Genomic DNA, 12,638 nt, shown 5'->3' on the forward strand with positions numbered 1-12,638 from the left:
AGATCTAAATTAATTTTGTATAAACTATTATATAAATTCCAGAGCCAACTTTTATTGAATCATAAAATATATTGAGTTTACTATTACCAAAAGAAAGACAATATCCTAACTCATCAATTCTAGAAAGAGAAACTAAATTTTTAAAAATTGTAAGAATATAACATGTGTCAATAAGATCCATAATGTGACCCGTCTCCAAGCGTAGACGATAAATTCTCACTAATATCACTTTCACTTTAAGACGATTTCCCATAATGATAAATCTTTCATGTTCTTTTGGTTTCCGAATTGAAAGAAATTCATGCATGTTATTGGTAACATGAGTTGAAGCATCAGAATCAATCCTACAATATAGTCCTTCTGTAATGTTTGATTTGAAACATACAAATGTTAAGTTAATACCTTTCTTTTCAAACTAACTTTTGCATTTAATGCAGTCCTTCTTAAAAAAAAAACACTTTACAGTACAAGCTTTCTTTTTATTAGTTTGTTTAATATTTCCAAACCTAGTAAATTTCTTTGATGGATAATGTTTCAATTTTCTTTTCTTATTATCATCTCCCTAAGCAGTAGTCATGATATTATATGAACTTTCCTACCTTAATTTCAATTCTTCCTGAATACACATGCTAGTTAACTCATTCAAGTCTCACTTATCCTTTTTTGTATTGTAGTGAATCTTGAATGAACCAAACTAAGAAGGAAAAAAATTGAAAATAAATTGCACGAGGAAAGACTCATCAACATTCATGCCTAATGTTTTAAGTTTTACAGCTTTATCAACTATATTGAGGATGTGATCCTGAATTCCTCGAGTACCATCATACTGAGCCGTAGTCGGTTCTTTCATTAATGTGTCAGCCAATGACTTATCAACAGATTTAAATCTATCTTCAATAACCTTTAAATATTCTTTTGCACTAGTATAGTGGCCTGAAATGTGATGTAAGATAACTTATAGTGAAATCCTTTTATAGATGAAAAAAAATAACAAAGAGATAATAAGAAAATAAAGTCCATAATTGGTTCACTATCCTAAGCATTTTGAATTGAACTATCAAATATGGATCAACCTTAATGATATAAATTTTTAACTAAACCAAAATATCTGATATCAAATGTGATGTAAGATATCTTATACTGAAATCCTTTTATAGATGAAAAAAAATAGCAAAGAAATAATAAGAAAATAAAGTCCTTAATTGGTTCACTATCCTAAGCCCTTTAAATAGAATGAAATCAATTTTAATTTAATAAATATCAATCCAATTGAATTCCCTATCCTAAGCCCTTTCAATCGAACTAAATCATTTAAAAAAAAAAAAAATAGATTCGATTCTTAACGGTTGTTCGAACTGGTTTGAACACTCGTAACCTTACGTGGCCAAGACATATGGAATTGCTAAGCTAATCATTATTTTTCAACATAGACAAACATTTTTCTTCGAGTATAATTTGAGAGTAAACGACACGATTAAATTTGACAACCAAACATAACTCAATGCATGACATCCAATTAAACCATAAGGGACAATCAAAGTTCAATACATGTCGCTTAGTTGGCGGTAAAAGCCTAGTTGGCATGATATGATAATATGATATCACTTAAAGTGTGTCGTCCAATTATTATGACATCCAAAATGAAAGATTCTCTATTGATACGGGGGAGGCTGCTGTACAGCGGCCTCTCTAGATATACACTCCCCCTGTAACTCTCCTAACTGTACTCGATATGGTTTTCTGAGCTTACTCCAACATTCTTTTACAGAATTCTGCTGGCAAGGAGTGAGATGCAGCTGAGCATAAGCTCCGGCATCTTAAAGGGGTATCAGCTTTCAAACATGATAACATTCGGAAAATGTACAAAGTCGAATCAACTTCGTCATGTTGATGATTATTCATGACACTAACATGACCTTTCATGGTAGCCGCTAATTCCCACTTCCTCTCTTTCAGATGGCATCCCGGAATCAAGCATCATAGATAGCCACCTCTGTCTGCCGGTCGTGTGCTACCACCAAAGAGCTCAAAGTCACCCATCCAAATGAGAAAGTGTACGTGAAAGCCTGCAGATTTGTCTCAGAATCTAACCTCTGCATTTGATGTATGACAACCAGAACCCCGTTTTGGTGCATGTGAAAGTTATGGTGGATAAGCATGGCACTGAAAGAAGCAGCAGCTTTCCCTGAAGCAATTCAGGAGGAATCTGACCTCTGCTTTCCTAAGAGGCAGCTTAATCTCTTATAAAAGGAGAGACAACGTCGTCATCTCCCCTAAACACAGCTTCGCAAATGCCAGCGCGAAGGGTGATAGAGATCGGACCAGCCGATCAGAACTCTCATAAATGGAGAGTCCCTTTCACTGAAGACGCCTTCCATTCTTTCATCGTCCACGGCGGGGTTGCTGCGCGAAATGTCTTCGGTGAAGGATCACTCTTCAGCCCGCTACTGTTCGGGAAGTTCTTTGATCCGGCTGATGCCTTCCCTCTATGGGAGTTCGAATCGGATGCGTTGCTCTCGGGACTTCGGAACGCCTCCAAGAGCACTGTTGACTGGTCCGCAACGAATGCAGACTACATGCTGAAAGCGGAGTTACCAGGTATTCTTCTCTCCTAGTTCATTTGTACATGTATGATGATAACCTTCTCCAAAAACTTCTCTACTTGAAGATTAACAGAGGACAAACCAAGCATTCAGATGCCTCCGATCCGTCTAAATGTTCATGAATCTGATTAAGCTATACAATATCTTAAGAGCTTCATGTTTGTTTCAGTTGGTGCAAGAAAATGTGATATAGATGTATGCAACCTGAAGGAAATGGTGGTCGAGATCAGTGGGCGGTGGAGAGGGCGAGAAACTGATCCAAAGGACTGGAAAAATGGCCGCTGGTGGGAGTATGGATTTGCTAGGCGTCTCGAGCTGCCCGAAGATGCAAACTGGACAAAGATGGAAGCTTACATCACTGATGATATCTTTCTTGAGATAAGAATTCCAAAGAATGGTTCAGACATCGACCTGCAGCAAATGCAGGCTGTGTAAGCCAAGGAATCAGAATCTGCATGAACAGCATCAGTTCCGACAAAAACAGAGAAGAAGACATGATATAAGAATCAGAAAAGGTGCAAAAGTTAGATATAAGATTAGATGCTTTCCTTTCTCTTGGATACAAGGCATGATGCTTGTGATAAATTTAGACAACAAGCATAAAGTAAAAGTAGGTTATTCTCTATTTTCCATGTAACACAATTTTGATTTATCACATAAATATGAAGTATGTCTAAAGCTTTGGACACAGATTTATAGATATCTTCAACATGAGCTCTGTCAAGTTTCATTCAGACAGTCTCATCAGCATGATGTTTATAGGGAAGCTGAATCAAAGGTGATCAGATAAGAAGGCTCTGAGTTTTTCAAGGACCACACTGTAATCAACTGGATGGAAGGATACAAACAATGTAAAGGTGTCAAAGGAGTACCTTAAAATAGAAAAAAATATATACAAAATCATCAGTTCAAACCGGAATCGATTTTGGTTCAGGAACCACCGATTTAATAACGGTAACCGAACCACGCAGGTCGGGTTCCAGTCTAGTTTGAAATCGATGAATCGTCGGACCAGTTCAATTTTCAAATGGAACTATGATCTACTTCGAAGTTAACAATGTTTGAAGGCAGTCATAAGTCTCATCGATAACTGCTGCCTCATCTGATTTGGTCTTACTGCAGTTTTCATCATTTGGAATCTCAATTTTCTCTAAGTTACACCCATCAGTAGTTTATAAAAAGGATTATAGCACAACCACATTCTTACCCTCTAGCCTATCTTTGCAAGAACATCATCGAGGAGAGATTTGGTTGTTGCATAGTACTTTTCAGCTTGTGGGGTGCTCTTGATCTTTGCAGCATGATCAAGCTGTCGACAGATTGAAGTGAGGACAATTTAGATAGGACTTAATATCGTGAATTGACATGATCATGAAAGCTGAAGCACTAACCTCATCAATTGCAGCAAACAGCTTTCCAGTGAGTTCCTTAAGTGTCTTCTTCTCCTCCTTTGGTTTAGCGGAGATGATGGTATTGAGGTCGAAACGGAGGTATCCTGCCTTGAGGCGGAGGTCATTCATAACATACGGCCATTCCTTCTTATCGATCAGCTGCTTCACATTTAGAATGTCCTTGGCTGACTCCTTCGCCCTCGCTGCAGCTTCCGATGGAGGTAGTGGTTGCAGATAGAATCTCTGTTTCAGTGGAAGCTGAAGATCTCTTGGCTGATCGGCATTTAAGGTCCCAGCTATCGGCGGTAGAAGGTCAATGCAACAAGCAATTTTAGTTCTACTCTTTCGGAAGAGATTTAAGATCATAATTTACCATGTATTCATTTAGGATATGTAAGAAGAATCAATATGAAGACGTAGCTGTGAAGTAAACACCCAATTCCAGAGTAAGTATTTCAAGGGAACAGTACCCACAGGGGTCCGAATACGGTAATGATGCGAGGAATGGGCGGAGAACTTACGGAGGCCGCCGGAGGGCGGGGGAGGCGGGCCGACCTTGATGGATTTGGCATCGGCGAGCACGGCCTTGACGAAGGATCCGCCGGCGAGCCCGGTGGCCACGATACCAAGCACAGCGCGGCGGCTGCTATGGGCGGCGGAGGAATCACCCTCGGTCGCAGCCTGCTGCTGGGCTCGGACGGCAAGCCTGGGCCGGGCGACGGCCACGCGGTTGCCGCGGGGAACGGCGAGCCTGCTTGAGCCGCTGAGCTGAAGGCTCCCTTCGAGCAATGCCTGGGACAAGCCGCGTAAGCCTGTCATGGAAGCCATCGCTTGTGCCGTCTCTCTCTCTCTCTCTTTCTCGAGTTGGAAAGGGGGCGTCGCGTTTATCTTCTCGTCGTCCAGGCTGTGGATAAGTTATTAGCCAGTAGTTGATTGACACGTGCGCTACTCGTCGTATTGTCTCTTCTTGCGCTGGATTTGGTGGCTGTAGGGAGAGACTAATTATATATTATTCTTAATAACTAATTATATTTAGTGTCTCTATATTTATATAGATATATTTTTTAAAATTATATTAAATTTTTATATTTATGAAAGTAAAATATTGAGTTTCAGATTAAAAAGATAGATTAATTATCAAGAGGAGTTTATCGGAGTAACGAGATTAAATATTTAAATTTGATAAATATAGATATCTTAATTTAATTTTTAAAAATATAACAATTGAAATATTAAGGATAACTAATTATATGAGATAATATATAATTAACTCTGAGAAGGTTTGCATGCAAATTTTACGGATATATTTTTTTTCTTTTTAATTAATTAATTAGTTAATGTTACAGCAACTCATCTATCTAGTGGAACTGCAATTAAGTACATACATGATCAAATTGATAGGATCAATTGATCTACTCCTCTATTGAATCCTCTTATATTCTTGCCACAAGTAGGCTTATTTCCTGACTTTTCCTTTCCTTCCATAAAATTCTTATTGATAGATTAATTAATATATCAATTTTATCAAGTTAAATAATTGACTATAATATTTATTTAACTTAAACAATAATAGGCTCATCTAATCTTCCTAAGTCAATTCAAGCTATCTTGTGCATGAAATATTACACCTATATTAAAATAAATTTATCCATATATTTGTGATATATATGGACATAAAAAGACTTTTTATTTATTTTATCTTCGTTTTATAAAATTTTATTATGTGATCATATGTCAGGCTAATTACAGATTATCCATTGTAATTAGCAATCGTCAGGATCTGAATCCCTACATTTTGAAAAATTATATTAGGATTCTTATATTTATAAAAGTAAAATATTTAATCATGTTTCATCTCTTGTCGTCACTCTATCGAAGAAAATATCGCACGTACTATCCACATGTAAAAAATAATAGTAAAATAAAATTAAAAAGATAATTTCATAGTGCTATTCTTATTATCCAGAAGAAAAAAAATCAAAAGTAAGAGTGGCTTTGTTGGGAAACGAAGTTTGATAGTGTTATTCAATTATTCCATATTTTCTCTTCGTGTTTTCAAAGGTTTAAATGAAAAGTGAAGTATTCGATAAAAAGGATCTCTCTTATAATCCTACCTCCTTCACATTCATCGACTTCTATAGAATTATTGGTTTTTCGATTGTTGCTTTCATAGAAATTACAGAAGGAGAATTAACATCGGTGAGAATAGCATTGTAAAATTATCTTTTTAATCTTATTTTAATATTTTTTTTGTATGTGATAGTATATACGATATTTTCATCAACAAAATTACTAATATGAGAAAAATTAGATTAAATATTTCACTTTCATAAGTATAAAGTTATTAATATAATTTTAAAAAAATATAAAAATCGAAATATTATGGCTAGCTAACTACGAGTTAATTTCATGTCATACTTCTCCTTCATAAATAATAAATAAAGCTGGGTGTTAAAGATACTAAGAGTGCAGAAGAACAGGAAAGGAAGAGAACAGAGACCAATACACGTTCACAAAACTAGTGTCCGATCAAGCTCGTTTTAGCAGCCATTTCCAATTTAAGATTTTGATCTTGAACTTTTTATTTCATGAATCATCCAAGACTGCAGCACATGAAACTGAAATTTAAGCCTTAATCCTTACAGAAACAAAACTTAAAACACACATCTTCTTATTACTATCTGGGATCCATTTCAGAGATAGAAACTTCATTTGTGGATTCTTTTGCTGAACTTGTCATTCTTCCTTTACTGTTCTCTCTCCTATGCAAACTGATTTCTGTGTGCCTTCCGTGAACACCAGATTCACCGACTGTGATACTATGAGTGACAAAAGCAGGTGCTGAAGGAGTAGGAAGACTAACAGAGTAGCTATTAAGCATAAGAGTTATGGATGCCATGCTGGGTCTTTGTGCAGGGTCTTCTTGGACACACAGCAACCCTATATGCATGCATCTCAACACTTCCTGAGGTCGACATTGATCGACCACACTTTGGTCAACCGCCTGCAATGCATCCCCTTGATTCCAATGCCTCCAGACCTTTTCGATTGACATGAAAAGGAGGAGATGAAGTTACAGGACTCGATCAAATCAAACCAAATCAAATGCTTATTCGAGAAAGATCGATGCTTACATAGCTTAGAAGGTCAATGGAATTCCCAGATCCTTGGTAGCCACTGTTCTTTCGACCAGTCAAGATCTCCAGAATTAGCACACCGTAGCTGTAAACATCTGAATTAGTCGAGAAGCGCCCCCGCAGAGCATACTCTGGTGCCATATATCCACTGCCATCAACATATGGAACAAGCATTGGATGAGATGAAATGTTAGAGTTTGCAGTCGATGAATGACAAGGAATAAAACTCAAGATTTTGCATACTATGTTCCGGCAATTCTGCTAGTGTTCCTCTGTGTCTCGTCCACATCAAAAAGCTTGGCGAGACCGAAGTCTGAAATCTTGGGGTTCATATCCCCATCCAACAAGATATTGCTGGCTTTTAGGTCCCGGTGAACGATCTTGAGCCTTGAATCTTCGTGGAGATAAAGAAGTCCTCGCCCGATGCCCTCGATGATCTTATACCTCCTTGCCCAGTCCAATTGCACTCTCCTCACAGGATCTGCTCCATTCAGCTTAAATGACTCAGGTTACGGAAATGTGAAGCAGTAGTGCCATGTGACAATAATGCTCATGTTTTAACATAATTCAAATATTTCAGCTTGACTGCAATATCATCATAAGAAGGTGTATAAGATTTGGTTCAGATATGAAACAATTCAGCATCTGATGTATTGTAGCACCATTAGGTGATGCATAATGGTGATGGATGCAAGTGGTGAAGCATACCAAATAAGACATTGTCAAGACTTGTATTAGGAAGGTACTCATAGACAAGTAATTTCTCCTCCTCTTGTAAGCAACAACCCAACAATCTCACAAGGTTTCTGTGCTGAAGTTTGGCCAACAAAACCACCTCATTCTTCAGCTCAACAAGCCCTTGCCCTGAGGTTCTTGAAAGCCTCTTCACAGCTATTTGCACTCCATCCTCTAGTGTTCCCTGTGGTGCAAGAACCATATGGATTACAGGTTACACAAAGATGAATTCTTCAGTCTCGAGGGCTTACCCTATAAACTGGTCCAAATCCTCCTTCTCCTAGCTTGTTTGCATCAGAAAAGTTGTTTGTGGCAGACTTGATCACCTCCAGATCAAGTAACAGAGATTCTGCACTCTTGATCTCTTGTTGGTCTTCATTGTCTGCTCAATAAAATTTTCACAGTAAGCACCTGCAAAGCTCATAAAAAAGCATGCTAATTCTGCTGCCTCACCAAGTACTCGTTTGTGCAGCTGCGTCCTCCTTGGCATTGCTGGTTTCCTTCTTCGACAGTAGATAAAAATGGCAAGGAGGAAGAACAGCGCTGCAGCAACAGGGATGACAACAAGTAGAACTGTTTTCACAGCATTGTTACTTTTTCCTACACAGAAATTGATAGTGTATCAATGGAACCTTCCGTTCCGATAAATGAAATCAGTGCAAGGTAACATGATGCAGATGCTAAGAGATTTCTATTAGGTAAACCTCCTTTTAGAAGTCATAAAAGCAGAGAGAGGTCAGAAGTTTCCTTCTGACCTAACGGGGACGTACACATATTGCGTCAATTCCCTGATAGACTTAAGGGGAATAATTGAGACTGGAAGGTCTATCAAGAACATGGAACTTCTATACTGGGGAAGAGAAGAAGACGCAGCGGATGGTCAGATATAGTTTCAGCGACATTGACCAGCAGCTGACGGGATTTCCTCGGACCAGTCAAACACGGCTGGCGTTTGGACTGAAGGGATCGTCGTTCTTATCTAACGCAGTGCTGTCATGTCGAAGAAGGTCGATTTAATTTTATGATACTTTTAGTGTCATTATGTGAAGCATTTTGTCCTCTTACTGGAAAAAGATGGAGCATTCTGCCTCTCTCTAGCACTGTAATAAATTCTACGTTGCGTAAAGTTCATGTCGATTCTATTAACAGAATGTTTATATGTTTATGTCTGTTCTTACCTCCACTGGCATCATTTGGCACGGTATCGCTGGGAATCTTGCTGCTCGGAGACGGCGGCGGTGGAGCCTCCACGGCGGAGAGGTTGTAGAAACGATACGACTCGAAGCGAAGGTAACAACTCTGGACGTACACCTTCCCTCCCTGCTTCCAACTGCAACACTTGGGAATGAAGTTCACCATGTCCTGGAGACACCGGTAGCAGTCGTCCGCCGACAGGTCCCTCGAGCACTGCACCAACCCGTACAGCTTATTGAAGCTGGTGACGTTGGCCGATCCAGCCGCGAACAGTTTGGGCGAGCTACTTGCTTTCTTGGTGAGACCGTCCATGAGATTCCCCAGCGTGGTGTCGAACTGTTGCTGGTCCGAGACGTTCTGGCTGTTCCACGCCCAGTACCTGAAGGAGGTGTCCGCCGTGGAGAAGAACGTCCGGTTGGAGTAGCGAAGCAGGCAGTCATCGTAGCATGTGGTGGATGTCATGCCGTTGGGGCACGACTGGATGATGTCTTGGACGGCGGCGTCGAGGCAGGTCTGGCACACGGAGGAGGAGACGTCGCCGCGGCATAACGCGAGGCCGTGGACTTGGTCCGAGGACCGACCTTCCGTGTCGTTGGAGTAGCCGGTGGCGGCGGCTGAGGAGGAGAGGGAGGCGAGGAGGAGGTTGAGGTTGGTCCGGAAGGTGCTGTTGGTGGTGTAGTTGGCATCATGAGGACAGTAGCTCCAGAGCTTGCTCGAGCTGGTTCCGTAACAGCGGAGCATGAGAACAAGGGAGAAGAAGAGGAGGACATGGTAGGAACGAGGCATATCTGCGTTCCTTCGTTGCGGATGGTGATCGGGGAGGAAGACGATCAGAGTAAGCTTTAAGCACAATGTATTCGATGTTTGACCTGGTCAGTCAACCTATCGATTACCAAAAGCACATGGAGCCCGCGTAGGAGACACGTCGCCATAACTTTTTTCCAAGGCGACCATAAGTCAACTGTGGCTCGTCCTGTTTTGTAGAAGTGGGGACGACAATTTAATAACTCCAAAAATAATAGTAATCCTAATATGGAAAGTTATATTTTTATCTTATTATTTGATTAGGATTCAATAGTCTGATGGTGATGCATTTGGCTTACTTGGCTTACTTTTGAATGTTTTAAGTCTTATGATAAGTTCACACCTAAAAATAGAAGGCTAATTATATTATTCATGTAGTTAACTACTTTTAATATTTTAATTTTTAGATTTTAAAAAGTTATACTAATATTTTATAATTACGAATGTGAAACATTTAGGTATATTTATCGTAACGTCGTTGATTTAATCAACAAAAATATAAAAATAAAAAGAAAAAAATTTTAACGCTTCAATTAATGGTGACGAACGACATTGATGGTGGCAGACAATGTCGGTGCTAGTTTATAACGACACCGCTAAAGGCCACAGGTGGTTGTCGTAGTTGAGGATAGTGATGACAAGAGATGATGATCACTTTGCATCTTCATCGACGTCAATTTCGTTGTCGAATGACTCTTTCACTGTTTTGTATCCGTATCAACATAATTGTCGAGTGGCGAAAGAGTCACTCAACATCTACATTCGTGTAGACACAAATGCATAGTACTACCTCTCGACAACAACATCGGCGTCAAAGCAAATACAGAGCAGTCCTTTCGTCGTTCGTCACCACTGACATCGTTCGTCACCATTAATTAAAATATTAAAATTATATTTTTATCCTTTATTTCGTATTATAGGAAAACTGATGACATTAAGATAAATTGATCAAGATGTTCAATTTTCATAATTATAGAGATGTAAATATAATTTTTAAAATATAAGAACCGAAATACTAAATGATGATTATGTAATTTATAATTTATAATTAATCCTAAAATAGATGATGATATATTTGACTTGCACATGATTAATAGTCTAATCGTGGTACATCTAACTTACGTAACGGTGGTGCACATGACTTACCACCCAAAATTTTATGGTACAAATTTACACCTAAAATAATAACTTGATGATGATATATTTGATATGCTGTTAGCACTGCATAGTTCATGAATCCACGTATATCCACCCAAAAGACAAGCAAGTGATCTCAATTCAACTTGGCTAAGAAGTTATACAAGTCTCACATACAAGGTATTAATTTTAGGCACCAATACACCCGCCGCCCATGGTGGTGCCACCTTCAGCGTTCCAGAGAGCTTTTGAAAGTTCTCATGGACTCAACTCATATCAGAATCTACCCCTGACAGATTTCTGAAACCAGGAAGATATGGACATGAATTAGATGAACACTATTCTTCTCATGGAAAAAAGTACTTGGTCAAAGATTTCCCTTGACAACCACCACCCATGGAGATGTTAACTGGGTAGCCTGAGTCCATCGTCCGGTCTTTCCATTCTATTATTCAGCTCTCTGCCACTGCTTTAGACTTGGGGCCAGAATTCGCGAGCAACAAAACCCCAGAAGAATTTGTGGCAGTCATCAACAGAATCCTACAGCTCAAGAGGCTTCGTTGTACTTTTGCTCGCTTGGCTTATTTCTTCCGGACATCAATAATTGGATAGCATTTTCGATCACGAAGGGAGTAGAAGCACTTGAGATGGACTTTTCCATGGGCTTTGATCTGGCACCTAATCATTTGTACTCGTGCAATTCACCCACATATGTGCATATTACTTAGGTCCATATATATGGATTAAAATAAATTTTTTAAAATTTAAATATAAGATTTGATGAGATAATCAGAACTTATGATTTTATTAAGTGATAAGGGTAATAATGGCGACAAGACGGGCTGACGTCACCTGTCCCATTACGACAAGACCCGGGCGACGTCGACTGCCCAGAACCACGCACCGCACCCAAGGTCAACGTGGACTGGGGACCGGCCAATGATCATTAACATCCCGCTAGAACACAATCCTTCACGTTAACGCCTTCAGCTCTCAGCCGACAACCTCAGCACTGGACTCCGTACACTCGACCAAGGCAAAGGAGCACGACAGCCGAGGCGCGCCCATGCCCTGCGGGAGCCTTGTCGCCCACGCGACCCCAGTGGCCATGTCAGACGCCACGCCCGGTACTGTCCTGCCCCCGCAGACAGCCACATCAGGTAACATCAAACTCACCTATAAATACCCAAGTCCTAAACGGATAAAAAAGAGGAGAGGAACTCACTCAGACACAAAACACTCAGAGACTCTTCTTCTGCCTCATCCACAATCCCCTCCACGTCTTTCTCTAACTTGATCGTCGGAGGGGTCGGGTCAAGCATCCCGACCTGACCTTTGTGCAGTTACAGAGCCCACAACTCCCACCGGGCTCATGAGGATCTTGCGACTCCGTAGGCCCCCCCGTCCAAGCGGAGCCAAGCTCGCCTCGACCGGATCCCCTCGACACCCAAGCCCGAACCAAGCCACGTCGGCCCCGAGGCCACGGCTGAAAAAAGTTATTTACAATAACATTAAGAACGAAAATATGCTTAGTGTGTATAGGAAGGTAAGCGTTATCACTTTCTTGGTATTATATATCAATGATATCTAGACACTTTTTCATGAAGGACTTAGGGAAAATATCCTACATATTTGGG

General features: G+C 40.0%; 3 protein-coding genes across 8 annotated transcripts; 1 reads left to right on the plus strand and 2 right to left on the minus strand.

Annotated features, from left to right (window-relative positions):
* Window positions 1–2,291: 2,291 nt before the first annotated feature.
* On the plus strand, window positions 2,292–3,038 carry LOC135622078 (22.3 kDa class VI heat shock protein-like). The gene is made up of 2 exons (XM_065123715.1): window positions 2,292–2,598; window positions 2,773–3,038. Exons 1-2 carry the CDS (start codon window positions 2,292–2,294, stop codon window positions 3,036–3,038), a joined length of 573 nt encoding a protein of 190 aa, XP_064979787.1.
* LOC103998883 (oxygen-evolving enhancer protein 3-1, chloroplastic) lies at window positions 2,632–4,861 on the minus strand. 5 transcript variants are annotated; one of them, XM_065126759.1, is made up of 5 exons: window positions 4,516–4,861; window positions 3,995–4,290; window positions 3,811–3,912; window positions 3,015–3,030; window positions 2,632–2,935 (listed from the first exon to the last, which is right to left on the minus strand). In XM_065126759.1, the coding sequence occupies exons 1-3, from the start codon at window positions 4,820–4,822 to the stop codon at window positions 3,814–3,816; spliced, it is 702 nt and encodes a 233-aa protein (XP_064982831.1). In that variant the 5' UTR covers window positions 4,823–4,861; the 3' UTR covers window positions 2,632–2,935; window positions 3,015–3,030; window positions 3,811–3,813. The 5 variants fall into 5 exon arrangements, with proteins under 5 accessions (XP_064982831.1, XP_064982830.1, XP_018673871.2 ...); XM_065126758.1 differs by having other exon boundaries at window positions 3,015–3,054; XM_018818326.2 differs by having other exon boundaries at window positions 2,632–3,030.
* Window positions 4,862–6,537: 1,676 nt separating this feature from the next.
* LOC103998998 (cysteine-rich receptor-like protein kinase 10) lies at window positions 6,538–10,003 on the minus strand. Of its 2 annotated transcripts, none has more exons than XM_065126760.1 (7): window positions 9,045–10,003; window positions 8,320–8,466; window positions 8,118–8,248; window positions 7,840–8,050; window positions 7,375–7,612; window positions 7,129–7,279; window positions 6,538–7,034 (listed from the first exon to the last, which is right to left on the minus strand). In XM_065126760.1, exons 1-7 carry the CDS (start codon window positions 9,844–9,846, stop codon window positions 6,672–6,674), a joined length of 2,043 nt encoding a protein of 680 aa, XP_064982832.1. In that variant the 5' UTR covers window positions 9,847–10,003; the 3' UTR covers window positions 6,538–6,671. The 2 variants fall into 2 exon arrangements, with proteins under 2 accessions (XP_064982832.1, XP_064982833.1); XM_065126761.1 differs by lacking the exon at window positions 9,045–10,003 and adding an exon at window positions 8,637–8,835.
* Between the last annotated feature and the right edge of the window lie 2,635 nt (window positions 10,004–12,638).

Source organism: Musa acuminata, chromosome BXJ2-9 (assembly GCF_036884655.1).
Source record: "Musa acuminata AAA Group cultivar baxijiao chromosome BXJ2-9, Cavendish_Baxijiao_AAA, whole genome shotgun sequence".
Taxonomy (NCBI): domain Eukaryota; kingdom Viridiplantae; phylum Streptophyta; class Magnoliopsida; order Zingiberales; family Musaceae; genus Musa; species Musa acuminata.

What these genes read in the sequence shown, in the direction of transcription:
- LOC135622078 (XM_065123715.1), top strand. Translation starts at nt 2,292, where the DNA reads ATGCCAGCGCGAAGGGTGATAGAGATCGGACCAGCCGATCAGAACTCT. An exon ending in GCTGAAAGCGGAGTTACCAG is followed by an intron (nt 2,599 to 2,772) that starts GTATTCTTCTCT and finishes TGTTTGTTTCAG; the next exon opens with TTGGTGCAAGAAAATGTGAT.
- LOC103998883 (XM_065126759.1), bottom strand. Translation starts at nt 4,822, where the DNA reads ATGGCTTCCATGACAGGCTTACGCGGCTTGTCCCAGGCATTGCTCGAA. An exon ending in CCCGCCCTCCGGCGGCCTCC is followed by an intron (nt 4,291 to 4,515) that starts GTAAGTTCTCCG and finishes TACCGCCGATAG; the next exon opens with CTGGGACCTTAAATGCCGAT. An exon ending in TGTTTGCTGCAATTGATGAG is followed by an intron (nt 3,913 to 3,994) that starts GTTAGTGCTTCA and finishes ATCTGTCGACAG; the next exon opens with CTTGATCATGCTGCAAAGAT.
- LOC103998998 (XM_065126760.1), bottom strand. Translation starts at nt 9,846, where the DNA reads ATGCCTCGTTCCTACCATGTCCTCCTCTTCTTCTCCCTTGTTCTCATG. An exon ending in GCCAAATGATGCCAGTGGAG is followed by an intron (nt 8,467 to 9,044) that starts GTAAGAACAGAC and finishes ATTTCTGTGTAG; the next exon opens with GAAAAAGTAACAATGCTGTG. An exon ending in GCTGCACAAACGAGTACTTG is followed by an intron (nt 8,249 to 8,319) that starts GTGAGGCAGCAG and finishes TTTATTGAGCAG; the next exon opens with ACAATGAAGACCAACAAGAG.